Here is a 19,531-nt window from a genome sequence, read left to right as displayed (position 1 = left end):
AATTTTATTATAGCGTTATGCAATTATCACCATTCTGCTGCCCGTGTAAACAAGACTAAATCATCGGTGGGCGTGTCAGTGGGCGGGGCGTCGTATCGTAAAGCCATTTCTCACGCGCAATTACGCTAGCCAATAAAATGCATTAGATGAGAGTAAGGACTGCCAATCAGACTGCTTTATTCCCTCGGTGGAGAGGAGGGTAGCCCTTACACGGAGCTGTCATGTCCCTTGTCAAGTCAATATTTAACATCTGTGGAAACAAGAGACATCTAATTCACTGGTATATGGAGGCGAAGTATAATGTGTACTGAACGGCCCCTGTGTCCAGACCAGCGTTTCTGACCGGACCCTAAAGTTTTATGTCAATATTTATACTAACTTGTGTTTGAGAGTGTACAAGGTGGCCGTATTCGATCTTTCTCTACTGCGGATGAAACTCTTCAAGATTTAATCGTTTGGGAACTATCTTACTATTGTGGGCAAGTGTTATGTCCTTGGCCCCCCTCGGATACTCCTACCCCCCGTCTTCTCAACCATCACAGGTAAGTACCTTCTCACCTGTATATCAGGTGTAATCACGGAACTTTAATACACCTATATATAGTATTTACATATCAATATGTACCTTTATACAATATATATTCTGTTTCTGTATTATTTTCATTTTTTTCTGATTGTGATTGAATATATTTACAATTATTGTTAAACTGGCTTTCCATTACGGAGTACGGAACGTAAAATAAAGTTGTACTCTTGATATTTCCTTAACAGTTGCGCGACGTGACCGATAGCACTACGTGTAAATTGTTTTGTTACAGCGTTCGGATGTGTAACAGTCCCTCGTTACGTTTTATTGCTGGGCTACAGAAAACAACATAATCATTATTGCGTATTTTTAATCAATTACCAATTAGTTTTATTGATCTAATTGTTTCCGTTGATATTTCTTTCTCGCCTTAGTATTGCAAAATATCATTGTTATTACCAAGTGATTCTGATTTTCAATTATAATTACGATATCACCTATAACTTGTTGCTAACTTTTTAGCATGCCGACCATGTTGAAGTGGGTGACACCTACGATGTTCATGTCTGTGTTGTCATGTTTTTTTGACTTAGTGTTGTCACAGACCATTAAATAATGACTGATTAAGTAAAAAATCAAACTCGGATTGATATTGCGATTGAGTAATGTATACGTGGTTATATTGACGGCGATAAACGTCAAGTGTCTGTGTTGTCTTAAGTCTCCAGATTATTGTGTTATAGTTATAGCGGTACACCTGTAGCACAGGTAAACACACTATTGGAAAAAAAAACTGAGGTAGAAGAATCTTGTATATGGATTCCAAATTATACCGCAAAAAGTCACAAAATTCCACTTAACGTTTTGTTTTTGTTTTACATCATTTTCCTATTTTATTAATTATCTCAGCAGAATTTTGTGGTTTAAATAAGTATTTTTTATCAAAAGATGTCAACTTCAGTCTAACATTGCTCATTATTATTTATTAGTGTGTTTAACTGTAAATATTAAGATAAACTAGCATGTTCTTAAAGCTAATATTTCTAAAAATAATAAAATACAGTAAAATAATTAGAATAAATAAATAAACAAAAACAAATAGAAAAAACAAAAATGGCCGTGGTATTACTACTGCAGTAAAACTTGGAGTCAGTACTAAGGGTATACAATTGTGATCGAAATCAAACATAATCAACTCACTAAATATGATTTCTCCTTTGTTAAGTTAAGGAAAGTGGTATTATCTATTTTTCCCCATTTACTAACATGATTGTCATGATGTTATGCTTTTATCTTTAAGTTATCGAGCAAAATAAAACGGGTTAGACTTGATGCTTAGACAATATGCAGTGTATACACCTGTATATAGATAGTGTTGCATCAAAATGTGAATTTACAAGCAGAATTAGCGTCTCTGTCTTTTTTCCGTCTGTCTGCTCGTCTGTACTCTATTTGATTCTTGATTTGTATTCCCTCTGTTCGTCCGCAGGTCCTGATGTCGACCGCCACGCCCTCCGCCCTGCCACCCGTGACGACGTCGTGCTGTGAGAATGGACGTCCCATAATGACGGACCCACACACCGGACAGACGGTGTGCTCCTGTCAGTACGGATCAGGCCTTCTGTCCGCCTACCCCCGGGTACCGGGTCTCACAGATTCCGTGTACAGCACCGCCCCTTACACTGCCCAGGGATACGTGTCCGCCCTAGGGACGGACCCGTCAGCGTTCTACTCCCCTCTGGTAAGTTAACAGGAATTCATTGACATTCTCCGGAAAATACAAAGTAGTACCATTTGGAAGTAGATACAAGACACCACATGGGGGAATAATATAGCTCAGTACCCTTCACCACCCAGGGGAAAATACAAATGTATCATGTCCAGGTCCAACACCCCAGATAAGCAAAAATAGGAGGATATCGGATACCACCCAGAGCCATACCCTATCACTAGGTACTCTGTAGACATCTAGAGGCATCATGTTAGTCTTTGCTTGACTTATTCTTTTTAACACCTTTTGATAAATGATATTTCATATATTGAATATCACTAAATAAGTATCTAACATGTTTTCCCCTGAGAACTCTACCCAGCATTCATAGGAAACCTCTCGTCACCTTGGACATGAACACTAGCCTCGGGGAGATCCAAACATGAAACATGATTTTGATGACATACATTAACGGATCAGAAAAAAATTCCTATTGAAAATGTATTAAAGTATCTACAGTAATGTAACAGCATAAAGGATAAAGGACGTCCTAAATGTATATTTGATACCGTTTTATCAGTAATAATCAGTACAAATATTATACTTTGGGTATGAACTCGTGTAAAATGGCCTATTGTGAAGTCATAAACTATAATCGGAAATGATATACTTTTCATTAATAAAAGCTTGATTGGGTAATAAAAAAAGGATGTGAAATCTGTTTCTGTTTTAAATGAGAAAACTGAAATGAATCTACGAATTCTTCCTTTAAGCGAAACTTTTTGCGAGCTAAAATGAAGAACTCTCATAATAATTTTGTAATAAAGATGTTAATGGAAATTCATTATTTGATCAAATATAACAGTAAATTTCAGTAAATATAACAATAACAAATATTGAAAACTCTGAATACAGCAGAGGACTTGGTTATAGTGTTCTGGTTCGCAATCACGTGTTAACGTTTAATAAACCCTGTTAATATGACCGCCTAATTGTATTGAAACCATAATGAACACGAGCTGCATGTACATAAACTACATATCTACCTTTTGTCAGACAGCTTTTTGACACCTTGTTATCAAAATACCTTCCCCCAGACATAATTGATTTACATGCTTTTCCTGGTATTTTAAAAACAAAAACTAGGATGTTCCATTCAAATACTGTTATTTAATTGTAATTTAATCAAATGTATTTGGAGTATAACTTCACAATAGCTCACAATTCAATCTACTTTTATGCTGTACACTTCTGTCACTGTTGTCAAATATCTGTATAATGCTACTGCAATGTAACCCACTTCACCACTACACAGCGGGTTAAATGGTTCTATACGTAACTTCTGAACCACCCTGAATGTTAACCCGTACCCCATCGCTAGTCCTTATACCGACTTCCCCTGAAGACTGCTGTCTTCCTGTTGTCCACTGATACCACTAACCATTAATTACTGCATATGTATTATGACACTTTTAATTATATCTCCTATCCACCCGTCTTTCCGTATCAAAATATGTAGGTAACCCACTTGTACGTACAATGTAAAACCTCCCCCTACATTAGTGTAACACGTTTCTGTGTCCGCCATCCCGTCACAGGTATAGGTACCCAATCTGACTGTCCATCCGTCTATATCATACATGTATCAAATATCTGTCCAACATTTCCATTAAAGATAGAAACTTGATTGCTCTATCTGTATGTCAATTCGTCTCCAATAAATGTGCTGTAGGTACCAAATATGTCTGTTCATATTACTATCCAAAAAATATTTATGTAAAAATAAAAATGTCCGTCCATCGGTCACTAGTCCGTACCCGTCCTAGGTACAGGTATGTACCCTGCCCACCTGTCCATTATCACACGTAGCACGTGTCTGTTCATCCTTTGATGCGTGTACCGCTGTTAACATTCCCGCCATATAAAAGGCCATCGACTTATCCCGATGTCCTCTGTCAATATTGTGATAACCACTGTTGACTCAGACAATACACTTTGTTATTTCAACATAACTTTAAACCCAGATATTTGTCTTGTCGTCCTAATCAATGTTTTAGGAAATGAACTGTCTCCTCTGCTGGGAGTTAAGTGCCTAATCTATTAGATCGATGTGTGCCAGGACAGAGTACAGGTGCTAGAGCTGTAATATATGGCCGGCCTCCCCGGGCCAGGCGCGGGCCGAGGTGCTTACTCTGCCTAGATAGGCCCGGGGGCGGGGTTCGTGATTTACGTCATCGCTACATCACGTGGCCGCAGGTGGGGACGACCTGACAGTCTCGTTAACCATAGACTAACGCGGTGACAGGGTCCTTATCACTCTACGTCGGATCTGTCAGCCCCGTCCCCGGATGGCTGATAAATGTTTTAGGCATATACTCTGGTCATTGAAGATCTATTTCAATTATATAAGAAGTCATTAGTGGAATTGATCCTCTTTGTCCTGACAGAGAAACTGTAAGCTTACGTATGATATATTGATTAAATCAGACTGAATGGTTAGGTAACTCCAACAGTATACCATACCTGTCATATTAACGCGTTAATATTTACTTATCAATAAAATATCACATCGGTAGAATCTTATTTATTTTGCTTCATTGTAGCTCGTTATCAACCTTAACTAGAAATGGTCATATTTATATATTTATATAAATGCATTTAATTTGGCGTCGAGGTGACAAAGTGGTTGAGGAAATCATGCTGTGAAACACTTTGGCCGAATGTAAATTAATTTTCGACATGTCATTCAGAAACGTTACTCGAAGGTATTTCAATTCGCAAAAGGAACAGAGGCTGCCGTATGTTCCCTGTTAAATGTATCTTAATAAATATTCACTATATACTTTAAATGGGGATCGTATTCCTCCCCAGTTATCAAGAAAACTCATATACACTGTACCGCAAAAAAAAAAAAAAAAAAATTCTACGAAAAAAAGAGATTTACAGTATCATTCTACTTGTTTTCAGAGTATTTCCCAGGGATGAGACGGTCAGCGATAGTGATAAATATAGTTCGATATCCTATGTAATACATATTTTTTATTACAAGTTAAAATGCGATATGCAGTAATAAATTTTGCCATGGAATAAGGGCCATGGTATACATATCTACCTCAAGATTTGTTGGTAAAAGTAAAGCTAAGAAAATGCCTCCTTTTCGTCATGGCTTTTTGAAATCCTATAAAGCTGAATACAATGCTAATGAAACTTCAAAATACACAATGAAAAAGGCTCTTACAAAACGCTTCACATTATCCGTTCATTGTGAACCATGTCATCTTTATTTTATCACCGTGTTAGAATAAAAATATTCGTGTTCTAACTATTTTTCTACAACACTTTATTGAAAACGATATTTTTGTGTCTAATGGAAATTAAATTTTATCAGGAGTGCTCAACGGTTGCTTTCATAACAACGAATAACATCAATCCCAATCATTCTATGATGGTGTGTGTGTTTGTTCCATCCTGTTAAAGAGCTCCAGAGCGATGTCAAACAGCTAGGACTCTACTTAGTGAAATTCTACTGCTGTTCACGGCCTATAGGGGAGAATCTGGGACTGTCCACATCATGGGATAATCTTAATATACAGTAATAGATAAACGGTAATAGATATTCAGACAGTTTCCAGGACAGGTCCGCCGCTTAGGGAGATCTGAAACTGTTCATTGTTTAGGGAGATTCTGAGAATGTCCGCTGCCTAGTGATATTCCGAGACTGTCCGCTATTTAGATAGATTCCGGCGAGATGCACTGCTTGCTCTTCCGTTACACTTGAATTAAATTTGAAGTAAATAAAACTCCAAGGGTGACGCGATAAAATGGCGTTTTTACAGTGGGGAGCCGATAGCGATCAACTCCTGTCCGCCATACTGCCGACAACCCCTACACTCCTCGGCCCAATTACCTTAAAGCTTGTTCACAAATTTTACGAATCTTCAAAACTCACCGGGTGATCGGACTCTTATTAGCCTCACTGCGGACGGGACTATTCCCTAACTAGTTAGCCCCTCCAAGTATCTCCGGTCTGCCCCTCCCGAGACAGACTTCCGCATGTCACTTCACCATGTGTAATTACGGCCCTCTTCCACCCAGGCATTCCCTATACGAAACACTTCACAACGAAATGCAAACAACGTAATTATATCGGTAACACAGACATATACACGGCAAGCAGCAGTATCAGTTAAAATAAGGAAGTCGAGTTTGTTTAAATATTGTTAACCCTTGATTGATGGGGATAGTAATAGAGATAACACTTAACACAGAGTTTTACAATAGTATTACAGTGTCATTGCGAGCTAATTATCGATTATGGTGTTATTTGCCGATGTTTCTAGTATTGTTCTGAGCTAATTTTACCGAGTGCCATACACAGTTGTTCAACAATTATGTCGTTATTTCAGACTATAATGGATGTTAGCGGCGTATGAACCAGTACTGAGCTTAGAGTTGACAATTGATGTGTACATGTATTTGTTGTACATAATTGCTATATATTTCTTATTTTAATGTGTGTCAATTTGACCGTCTAACTAAACATGTACAGCTCAGTAGCCAAAATGCATAAAATTGTGTCAGGTTTTTTTTTCAATTGATAATATTGTGAATTTATTTTGTTGTAGAATGCGCATTATGATCTGAAGGACAACGCTGACGCCGCCTGGCGGAGCATCACACAACCAGGGGCATGCTACCCGTACGACCCCGCAATGGCGTCCTACCCATACGGCAACACGTAAGTGTTAAAAGCATGCACAGTTGCTTAACCCCTTACACCCACAAGTGCATTCTCCATCACTTGACCAGTTTTCACAGAGACCAAATTAGCAAACTTAAATAAAAAAGCAAAACCAATTACATCTAATTGTAAAACAGATTGTATTCCAATGCTTTTGCTCAAATTTTATTTTTGATTTTCGTGCGTCACAACAGGAACTTATGATTTGATTGTGATTTCAGATATGGCGGTATGGACCTAAACGGTGCGGCAAGGAGGAAGAATGCTACACGTGAAACGACCAATACCCTGAAGGCGTGGCTCTATGAACACCGGAAGAACCCTTACCCCACTAAGGGCGAGAAAATCATGCTGGCTATCATCACAAAGATGACCCTTACACAGGTCAGCACGTGGTTCGCCAATGCCAGAAGGAGGCTCAAAAAGGAAAACAAAATGACGTGGTCGCCACGCAACAGATGCGGTGACGGCGATGATGATGACGACAACGAAAAGTTGGATGACGATGATGAAGATTGTGAAAAGGAAAAGGATAAATTAGACGACAATATCAGCGTAAAGGATTTAGTAGCTGATGGCATCGATGATGGTGAGTTGAAAATTCTTTTTACTTCTATCATCTGCAATTTGATCGCTTAAAATCAATTATTTAATCCATCAGCTTTTTCATTTAACATCTATAGAAGCTGCAACAAGTATCTCTTGCTTACGTAGATGTATTCTGTTATCTCTTGCTAACGTAGAGGTATTCTGTTATACAAAAAAGTGACAAGAAAAGATAGACCAAATTATCATAGCGTCAATCACCAAGGACATGCATACATGACATTGAATGGAAATAATGGGGATATTGACCATGGTTTGAACGATAAAGTAACACCAGATATTCAGTAGCAATTTCAAATTTTATTTTTAAAGTGTAGAAACATAAAAATATTAATACGTTGCAACAAATATTATCGTCAAAATCATAAAGTTTGACAGAAAAATAGTTATGCCAACTGCATCAGGCATTTCCTTTACCATATATAGCAAGTAAAAAGTAGACGAGGGTGGAGAATGGAGCTTGTATACAATCACTTGGAGTCCACTGGTAGACCACGAGTTTAACATTCTGCTTGACATTATAAGTTTTCCAGGCTAGCAGCTGTAATTCAGCCTATCTAATGCTGGCTCAGTTTGGTTGTAAAACAGGAGATACCAGGAGTACATAGAGCGTATAACAAAACACACGTCAATACCTAAATATTGGTCATAAAAATGACAAATACTATCGTATACCAATCTTACCTTTGAACACCAGGACACTGGTCCTTATTTCACAACTGGTTGCATAGGTATTTAATACTTTTTACAAACGAAATAAAAATGTCTTTGTATTGAAAATATCTTTTTTTTCTTAACAACATGTGAAATAATCCCTACTAAAACGAAGACAGATGCACCATTATCACTGAGATAGTAGTTTAAATGTCACATCAATATTAACTAAAAGGAAATGAATCTTTATTTAAAAGGAATATCATTAACAGATATCCACTTATGTATTTCTAAAACACTTGTGTAAGGTTTTGTGATGGGCTATATATAGAGTCTCTACCGAATAATTTTTTCAAGGTTATCTCATTTTAAGATACATTTATACATTATCTACTAATTTGTGTAATACCCTATCTGGATGTTCCCCAAACAAAGCAATACAAATCTTGGATGTTAATCACCGTGTCATCTAGAATGAGTATTAGTGACGACCTCTTATTTATGCATGTCATTATCTATTATTAATGCAGTGCAGTAAAGCTACATTCTTTGTACCACGCCTTTACATAATTTTGAAGCTATTCGTAAAATTGTGCAAACAGTATTCGTGACTTAAAAATATGTTTGTTTATTTTTGTCTATTAGTATTACAACTGAATATGGCTTCAAATTGTTTTGCACCAGCGACCGAAGCACTAATTAGATTGCACTTAGAAGAACACATCATGTAGTCAACAAGTACGCCAATGCGTTCCAGATAACGTCAATGGTTGTTGTAAATCAGCACTTTCAGTTGAACATATTACTCAACCCTAATACTTCAATAACATGCCTGGATGGACTCGTTGTACTTTTACTCTATAGACGTGGTACAATAAAACTAGTTCAAAAACCTTGTAAAAAATATCTAATTTTTTAAAAATAACACAGTTCCCGTAACATCAATTTGCTGCAAAAGTCCAAAGTCGACTCGTTATTTTTTCTAGATGAATAATCTGTACACACAATTAATTGTTAGAAAAACACAGCCGTCATAATTCCGTAGCTTCCTTTTCAAACGATGCAAAAGGATGTTGGTTATATCGCAAATGAGAAAAGAATGTCATTTGCAACAGGTTTGCTAAAAATACATATGATTGGAGGAGTTTTCGACACTTAAATAACGTTAAATATTGATAAATTCCGTTGGTACTTGTAATTGCAATTAGAACCTGATATTGGTAAGAATCTGAGCCGGACTTTTGTTGTAACACTTTTGAAATTCATTTTTCATAAAAAAAAAATGTTCAAACTGAATTAAGCTGTAATAGATCATTCTATGATGCTAAATTCATACGTCATTAACAAGTTGTCTATTTCAACTATAACTCGACAAACAAATGCTGTAATCTGTACGAGACTTTGTCACAAGTATTGTTGATATTACAATGAAAAAATAATGAATAATATGTTAATGGCATGACAATATATCTATAAAAGGCTAAGTGTAAGCAATCAAATCATAGAAAAACTGACAAATGAGACAATAGTAATAAGTAAGTATGTAAATGATTTGTTAAAATTGGCTCGGGAAAAGACCACTCGAAAAAATACGTTAAAAGGTAGGACAATGTTCAACTAATGGAATAGTAAATAGCAATAAAACAACATAGATACAGCAATACAGTGTCATGAATTTGCAAGTAAATCTGGTAAAATATTATTTTTTTCATTTCAACAAATTTTACTGCAAAAAATATGCAAAGGGATAGGGCATTAGGCAAAGCCTATATAAGCCTTCTCCTAACAATTTCGGTATGTTATATGTGTAGTCATTGAAACCATCAAACAAACATATAAACAATTCATATAGTGTGTCTCCTTGTCCCCACCGTACCAGATACAGTTATGATAGAACAAATCTTTTAGTGTTGATAATGTACTATTAAAATAGTATTAAGACAATAGTTATTATACGGCAAAGTTTAGAGAATACTGTGACTCTATAGTACGTTAAGTACATGTAGTGAAATAGCTAGCGTAACGGTGTTTACCGTGCCAGATCTTCAGAGGCGTTTTGATCAAGGCACATTGGAAAAGATGTTACTAACTTTAAATTTAAACGCCGATTTAATTTCCCTACATTATATACAATAAATCTATCCATGGCTTAGTTAAAGTTAAGAATAAATTCACTTTGATTAAGAGATTATATAATAAATAGAAACAAATCGACCTCTCTAATATAGTATGATTTTGTAATGGATATTTTTTCTCATTAGGCATAAACTGTTTCTTAAGCATACTCACGATAAAATGATAAAATAGATGTATAAGGAATCAATTAATCATCTCTTCAAATAGAAACATTATGATTTACTTTGATGCAATGTTGATGGGAAAATTACGTTGGTGCAATGTTGAAGGAAATGATGAGGGGCTATGCATTTATGACGACGTCAAGCTGTGTTTAAAATATCGACCACAAACCTATCCAATTATTACCACTAATAGATCTATATATATGAAACATTTGGACATCTGACAATCATGGTCAGTGTTACGACGTTGTCATTTGTTCTCTGATATCGTTAACCTGCCCATATCGTGGGAAAGTTAGATGGGGCTGGACGGAACATTTCATACTGCTGGAGTCCACCTCCAGCATGAAAATCCTTCGTTAATTTTACTTTCATGCACTTTGCTTTGTTTTGATATCTTAACTTTAAAAACAACCACTGATCAACACGATAAGGGCCTGTATCATGGCCGGTGTTTTTTTGGTTTACTAATGTGAGTGATAAACCCGGTGTCGTATCAGACGAATCGGTACTGACGCATACTACCTATAACACACTAGCAGGTCATTACCCAGCTTCCGCCAATGTATTCAGTAATCTAAAGTTTGTATTTCATTTCACTGGGAATTTTTCATCGGGGAGATATCCTTGGTTTTGTGGGTAGTAATGGCGGCGGTTCCAAGCCAATCTTTGGTCTACATCTGTTTAATATTTGGAAGGCACGCGCTGTCATTCGTTTGCTCGGAAATGGCGAGTCGCCCGTCGAGATTTCTCACACATGCTGTCGTTGTCATCGCCAATAATTATCCAGTTTCTGGGCCACAGCTAAATTACAGCCGATATTTTTCAGCAGATTGCTTTCTATGAATGGCTGATTGCTGTGTCATCATTGTCCGATTGTACTCCATTCAATTGAACAATGGCCGAGCCTCCCCCTCGATAGCTTAGCCGCAAACAAATGAAATAGTAGCCTATAATTTTCATCATGTTTGGCACGTATTCAGACTCGGCAATGATTCCTCACTGTTCATTTCTAAACAACAACTTTGAGTTTAAATCTATTTTTTTATATTAATTTTGATCGGCACGCGCACAGTCAAAATACCCTCCACGTGTACACGTGACACAATTAATCGTGTCCGTAAAAGATTAGGGGATATTTTACGCTTCTGTTATGTTTTTAGTTAGAATGAGATTTTTGATATGGAAACAGATATTGCATAGACAAGCGATAGCAATGTCGTTAGATTCACGCGGCATTCCGCGCCAACTCGGCTTGCGCTCGGGCCCAACAAGCTTTTGTCTTTTAAATCAATAGAGGAAACTCACTTGGACATTTATAAGGTAATAGTCGGTAATCGTAGATTGTGAGATATTTGCGTTTTAAGTTGTTCCATGTTTCACACGAGCGTTCGAGATAACAGTGTGAGATAGCGCCCCCTGTCGGTGGTCCAGACCGCCGTGCCGATTTCCACTTCTCGCTACCCCGACCACCCGGGTCCGCCTGGACATTTTCTTTTTAAATGCATTAGTTATCGTAACTCAAGTGGATCCAACACTTTTTGACAAATTTAAACACGCTATCATTTAAGAGGGGATTAGATACGATTTATTAGCCCCAGAAGATCTTGGCTTCATTTCGGTGACAGTTATTCGTGTCTCATAATGCGTTTAACTATTTCATTCTTTTATTTCTTTGTTATAATAATAGTAATAAAATATTTACGGCAATAGAAAAAAAACTCATTTTCTGAAATATATTATGCATGCATATATCGAAATAATAACGGCGACTTTCAACGCCGGGAGTCGAAAGAACGTCAATCAGTTCACTAAGATTCTAACGCTGTAAAACGCTCTTCATCTCCTGCTCAACCGAAGGTAAATCTGTGTAATACGGAGACAAATTGATACCGCCGCGGTGTGTGGTGACAGAGACCGTCGTAAAAAGTGCGGGAACACACATTAACGTCCATGCCACATCGGGAGCCGGGATATTAAAGGGATGAAACACTGATGTTAATTGTTCGCCTCTTCACCACTGTCTATTATGAAGAAATAAAGAAAGGCAAAAAACCACAGAGATCACGATCTTCATTTGTCTTCTTTCAATTAACATGTGTTGTGTCCATTAGTTGTTGGCCGGTCAGTCTGACGTGTCTCGCGCACAGACACTTCGTTGGTCCGTCACCACTACCGCTTGCGCGCCTTCTCTTACACGAATTACCTATTAGTTCACGTATCCTCTGCCCTTTTTGTTTGGTCAATTATGTTATTTTTACTAGAGCCTACTTCCGTCAGGTATTAATTGTTTTCCTAATACGTTTTATTTCTTAATGGTTTTGACAACATTGATCGCCAGGCTAGCTCCGACATAATCATTAATCACGCAGTTCGGAGACTATCGGTCCTTACCGTGTCCCGTCCATACGCCTGGACGGCGGCGGACCTCTCTAATTTTATGGGTTGCCTAGTGGAATGTGTATGAATCATCTCGAATGACATAAATTAACCCGACAGACAAACATTTTGTGATATTTTATCGCAATTATAGATAGTATTGGTGTTTAAAGATTACATGTTATCAACGCGAAAGCTTGACGATTGAGTAAGATAAAAGATAATTCTATATAAAGCACTCGATAATCTATGAGCTCGAAAACTATTATGCATACATTGATTTATTTTTAACGTGATCGTAAAATCGAAATAACAGTCTAGGCCAAAGTGTATCAAGTTTCATTTACGTATTGACACGAAATTTAAAAAAAAATAAAAAAATGTTTAAGGTTTTTAGAAAATATGTGCATGGTGATCCCTGCACATGCATTTTTTATTTTTATCTTTATGAATTATGAAACAAATTACAATTAAAGTTTGTTCACACAGTAGCAAATCATTGTTCATACAAACTTGTCCTGATCTGAAAAGAATAACAGCAAGATCAATAGTAGTCATTATTATTGTATTCTTTCTACTTTAACTGTTAATTATCATATGAATTCTGTATGAGGATTTATGTAATGAATATTACCTTACAGTACTTATTTATATATGAATAAAGCTTACAATTGTTAGAGCATTCAGATTTTAGAAAACTTAGATATATGCTGCGATGTCCTTTACAAACTCCGTTTAATTTAGCAGGGCAATTAATAAACTGACGACTATTTATTTCAAGTAATATCTTCAGAAAACTTCATTATTTGTAACTTTATATTAAGCGAATTCGTTATATTTCAAAATAAACTTATTTTGTGTTGTACAAATAGCTTTAAATATGTTATATTAAGCAGATGAGCTGCCCTTCACCCTTCAATGTACGTTATGGGGGATTTTAATCACTTCTATTCTGTATTTCGGTGCAATTTTCATATTCGTAAAACAAATTGTTTTAAAGAATCCTAACTTTTAGACGTAAATTCGAGTCCCATTTTAAGCAATAGTATCCTAAGTTGAAACTAGTATTACATTTAAAACAAATATGATATTTTCATTTTCATGATTGTAATCGTACTACATGTATAAAGAAACCATGTGTGATCTGCTATTATGAAAGATCACTGGTGACGAATTCGACATGATTAAATAAAATAAATATCAATGTCACTTTAGAATTGTTTAAAGTATATAAATCATGTATGTTATTAAACAGTGCCTTAGCGTGGTCACGTGGTCACAAGCTAAAACAAAGGTCATAAATTACAGCACTAATTGTTTTGATTCACTTTTAAAAGTACGTTAACGGAAAGATTATTTGATTGATATTTTGCTAAACATAGTTATCATTATTTGATTTATTATTATTATTAATACAAATCATAATTTATTATTTAATATCTGTATTAAATTACAAACCAAAGAGACGTCATGACCATGACAATACCACATTAACACGTACTGATTCAACCTTGTGTGGAGGGCAAACAGCACGTACCTCAAACCACAAGTATTTATCTACATCGTTACCTACCGCTGGTTAATCATCATCCTGTTGTCAGTTATTTGTTAAGACATCGTTTGGTCTTGGCAAGTTGTAACAACTATTTTGATCTTTAATCTCTTAGGAATAAACAGCTAAAAGTCATGCATATAACGATATATTTCCACAGTAATTGTTGTGCAAGTTAGGTCGCTATAAATATTATTTATCTTGGTTATGATTATTATAATATCGCTAACAAGGTGTGATGATAGGAGTTACCTCAGCATCGAATCTCGACTATAGTTTAAGAGGGTGTTTTGTGTCGCTGTTTTTATCGCATTATATTCTGATGTTTTCCTATTTGTGTTGGAGCTGTAATATATTATTTTCTATTTTAACAACTTTAAATCTTAATCAAATAAAATGTCTAACCTATAACTATTTTTAATGTCTAATTTTATTACATCACTTGCGTTAATAATATTACGTTTTGTATGTGAAAACTAAATTACAACACAATCATCCACTCTGCAATTATTTCATAAACATATCTGTCTTCAAAACATTTTTCCTTTGCTATACATAGTTTGTTTTTGGCTTTCGTTAATTTCACTGTAAGTCAAAATATGAAGTTGAATAAATAGTAAAATAATGTGGCAGTATTATTTATAAAGACATTTTCCTTAGCGTAAAACATTTAACACGATGTGTTGAATATAAACTTAACAATTAGAATTCTGACCAATAATATTAAAACGAGTAAACAACAGGATATTGCAGTTTAACACATACTAGAAAACAACATTTAATCCAAAATCAAATTGACGAACAGGAATCAATTATTCACGATAAGAGTATGCTCGCATTTGCACAGTGTACAGTGAATATTTAATACTATGATGTATATAAAGAAAATAACTTGAAACATAATCGCGATAGCTGCTTAGCGTATCGGCAAGATATTGTGTTGTCATATGATCAGAAAGTTAGTTAAATATCTGGTAAAATATTACATTTGATCACATTAGTTTTTGTGGCATAGTATATGCAAAGCAAAATAGCAGAAAATACCACAACGGTAACATATGATTGTAAAATCAGAACTCAAAGTTTGATAAGAACTAACGAAAATAGGGCATGGAGGAGACACCAAAACAAAAGGGAAAATATCTTGAAATCACTCATAAAAGCTGATAATATATAAGATAGCAAGCACCATGTTAAAACTGATCACTTTGTCTTCAGCCACGTGATTTACTTGTCACAGTCCTTTACTTCTCCGTAATACATAACATTGGCGGGTTATTCCATGAATTTCCTACTTAATCTATCTAAGATAGATATGATATGATAATTTCTTACATAATGTATTGTTAATGTACTGCGACTATATCACTGACTTAATGAATGGCTGAAAAGTATCCTCAAAATAGCAGTGCTCCACACAAAATACTACATGCCTGCAACTATTCAGCATGTTTTATCTTGCCGTTTCTGTGCCTGCTTGGTTGTATTTATTTTTTTATATACGGGTTCATGGTGTATCTGTGCTATTTTCTGTACAAAGATATTAACCCTAAGATACTGATGTATCAGTTAATTTGATAGGTATACCGCAGACTTGTTTATGATTAATAAACCTCCGTCGTAAAAAATAATGCTACGTCAAATAATTGCAAATATTGTTCTAATCCACTTTAAGATATTTCCTTTCTAACTTCTTTTTTTTAAATTAAATATCATGATATGATGATTACTTTTACTTTTACATGTATTATAAAACAAGAACTAATAAAAACAAAACAATATGGAACTATTTATATTTAAAAATAATGTATAGGTTCAAAATAAATTCAAATCATAAAAAAACAAATCAATAATAAAACTATTGAAGTTACATTTATGTCATTAGATATGGAGTCATCTCAACTAATATATCAGTTTCTGTAACGTATTTGGTGAGGCTGACTAGGTTTTCCCATGAGGAGGAAGAACCCCCCATTCTCCACCCTTTACCGTTACTGTACTTCCCGGTTGGTGGTCCACTGTCCCTTTGATGGGGGATTTATGCAGGTGCTGCAAGATATTGATTTCTGGGAGATTTACCTTTTGTGCGACACTTAATCCTGACGGGACGGGAATATCACGTGGCCAGGAATGACAGGGAAGGGATTAGTACAGTAGAAATGTCTTCCGTCAAATTGATATGTCTCCTCGTTTGATGGGTAATAGACCACTCAAACGTACAAGAGATCCCCCAAACCCAATCTCTTCTCCCTTTTCTGTCCACCCAAAACGAATTCGCTTAAGCATACAAAATGTAGATATGAGGGTTCACCTGTGTGTGGGCGATCCCCCATCAGGTAGCCAATGTAAATCGAATCAGTGGTGGATGAGTCTCAATTAAGTGTAAGAATAGCATTCAACGTTTTGAATTGTATATTCAATACTACATTTATGTATAAATTCGCACTTTTCAGCTATGCATACAATCATATTATAAACAATATAAGAATGGTTTTGCAGATACAAAAAAAAAGAAGTTTGCAATAAATCAGAAATGCATTAATTTGTCTTCCTTTTGTAACTAAAATCTTCTACAACAAATTTATTATTCTTTCAGATCTAAAGAAAGAGAAAATGGACCATGTTGTTAGGGATACGTTCCCTCTGAAGACAGACTTGCTAGGCATGGTCCCGATGGGTATCGTTACTGATGACACGGGCCTCATGTCCTCGAGTCTCCAGAAATCTGTAACAGAACTCAAGCCACCCATGCCCGACTCTAAGCGACTTGAGTCACCTTGTTCTAATAGTAGCGACTCCGGTCTTAGTGACGTCAACAGCTCGTTATCTCTCAACAACTCCAGTATCGAGCACAGCGACCCACTCCGACCTCGGATATGGTCCATTGCACACGTAGCTACGTCATCTACGACCACTACCTCATCCACGACTTCCGCTGATCAGAGCCTTCCCCTGAACTTCTCGCGGGTGAGCGCTCCATACATCCCGACCACCTCGACCGTCCGACCCTGGATGGATAGTGCTTTCCCACTCGGTAGCTCCATGTTCTCACCAAACACGAACGGTTACACAAATGTGAGTCCCCAAAGTGACAAACCGATCGTCTCACCAAACTTTAATGGACTCACGGCCCCCGTTAACAGCTCTTCGCTACTGAGGCCATATCCTCCCCTCTCCTCTATATATTCCCCTACTAGAGACGTGAGACCGGCTGACAGAATCTCTAACCCTCTCGGCTAATTTATATAAAATCAGGAGTGTTGGATACTCCGGGTACTTCTCAGTGACGATATTACAAAGTTAGCGAATTAGCTGGCTGATGTGATGGGTGTATGGTGGCAGGGCATTTCTATGTAGACTTGTGCGTGACAATATTGCCACCCAGCTTCCCTCCTGCCACATAACCTTAAATAAATGGCATTTTGGGGGCCAGAGAGAACTCATGAAGGACCCAAGTAAGGACACATAAAAGGCCCATGCAAGACCGGTTGTAGGTCTCGGACTTAGTGTAGGACGTTTGGGCCAAGGTGCTCAGGTGATAGTGACCTCAGGAGATTGGCGGCGTGGAGGCTTGACTCTTCGCCCCGCAATATTGAGCTTGTTCGGCTGGGATTGAAAGGTTAATATAGCTACGTGGAGATTATTAAAGACTCGGTTTAAACTTAAGTGCTAAATATTTCGCTAAGTGCTGTGAGAGAAGAGGTGTTTACCCAGACTTAATGATTCTTACAGCAAAATTAGCAGTGATTGACAGCAGCCTACAGGGTAACGTGTCCATTTATGTATTGACAGTGTTGTTGACTTGCTTCACGCGATAGCTTCCTTGTCACTTTCATGGTACTTAATTTCACCGATCTTCTACACGAGAGCGTCTTGAGGGGGTCAGACTCTCTCCTTGTACTGTCATATCTGTCTTCTACAAAACCAATCGTTCGTCACTAGTACGTAACGCATTCATTTTGTGTAATAATAGACACATGGACATCCCTACCCTCGTGCTGAAGTGGAGTTGGTGTTGTCTCCCTGCCGGCTTCATACATTGTCGTTTAATACGGATAACCCGTTATTAATTATTTGAAAACGTAAATAGTGATAAACTTTATAGTAATTTTAAGTCGTATTACTCATGTGATGGTTAAATACATTTGCAATTAGAAAGACATATTTAGTAAATGTGAAAGAAATGTTCGGTTTTGACAAAACAGTTATCTTTTATCTATCTCATCAATTTATTAAATCTTGTCGAAATGTATTAGATACTTCTTTGTTATACATTTGTAATAAAACACTGAATTTTAACATTCATTTTCTTCTGACAATTTCAATACATATTTAAATTAAATTTATTTATTTTACAATTTCTTGAACAAAATCTAACTTAAACAAACCATAAACATATGGGTACGATTTATATCTAAATTACATTTACTTATTTATTTAAAGATATAAAATGTATTATCTAAAATAGCTTGATAACTTTTTTTAATTAAACTATTCTAAGATGGTATGTTTTCGTGTCGACGTTTGTTAGTGTGGCCAGTATCGTATATACTGAGCCGAGTAGGGTCTGTTTTCGGACCCTTATTGTCAGTGTCATTCCATGTGTCAGTGTTGAAACGTCTCTCTACAACTCCTATGTGTCGATGTATTTATGACGTAGCTGTTCGTTTTATTTTTGAATAAAAACGTTACATGGATTTTCATATGTTTAAGTTTTGATTATTTATTACTGTATACAGTCGTATTCCTTGTTAATATTTTGAACCTTTTATCATAAAGTGGGCGTTCAGAAATGGGTATACTTTGTTTATAGAAATGATAAATACATTAAAAAACCCTGAAGGAGAACAAAACTAAATATTTTATTTGCAGATGATATGATGACAAAACAAACATTGCTTGCGTTGGGGATTAGTCTTACCAATGCGATGTATAGTCGAGGATAAGTATTACAGTTTACCAAGGCGATGTATCGTTCAGGATACATTTTACAATGTACCGGGGCGATATCTTTTTACGTAACGTTATACTTTCGTGTAAATTCACTGTTTTGATTTTAATC

The 19,531-nt window shown here is 36.2% G+C and overlaps 1 protein-coding gene across 1 annotated transcript; it reads left to right on the top strand.

The window, feature by feature from the left end:
• The first annotated feature begins 248 nt into the window (after positions 1 to 248).
• On the top strand, positions 249 to 19,178 carry LOC110443400 (iroquois-class homeodomain protein IRX-6-like). Its single transcript, XM_021487596.1, has 5 exons — positions 249 to 542; positions 2,016 to 2,267; positions 6,863 to 6,975; positions 7,200 to 7,567; positions 17,066 to 19,178. Exons 1-5 carry the CDS (start codon positions 489 to 491, stop codon positions 17,707 to 17,709), a joined length of 1,431 nt encoding a protein of 476 aa, XP_021343271.1. The 5' UTR covers positions 249 to 488; the 3' UTR covers positions 17,710 to 19,178.
• Positions 19,179 to 19,531: the final 353 nt, after the last annotated feature.

This window comes from Mizuhopecten yessoensis, unplaced genomic scaffold (genome assembly GCF_002113885.1).
Source record: "Mizuhopecten yessoensis strain PY_sf001 unplaced genomic scaffold, ASM211388v2 scaffold716343, whole genome shotgun sequence".
Classification (NCBI taxonomy): domain Eukaryota; kingdom Metazoa; phylum Mollusca; class Bivalvia; order Pectinida; family Pectinidae; genus Mizuhopecten; species Mizuhopecten yessoensis.
This window is presented reverse-complemented; position numbering and strand designations above follow the sequence as displayed.

Excerpts from the sequence above, each read along its gene's own strand:
- LOC110443400 (XM_021487596.1), top strand. The coding sequence starts at position 489 with ATGTCCTTGGCCCCCCTCGGATACTCCTACCCCCCGTCTTCTCAACCA. Across the intron at positions 2,268-6,862 it reads CAGCGTTCTACTCCCCTCTG|AATGCGCATTATGATCTGAA; the intron begins GTAAGTTAACAG and ends ATTTTGTTGTAG. Across the intron at positions 6,976-7,199 it reads TCCTACCCATACGGCAACAC|ATATGGCGGTATGGACCTAA; the intron begins GTAAGTGTTAAA and ends TTGTGATTTCAG.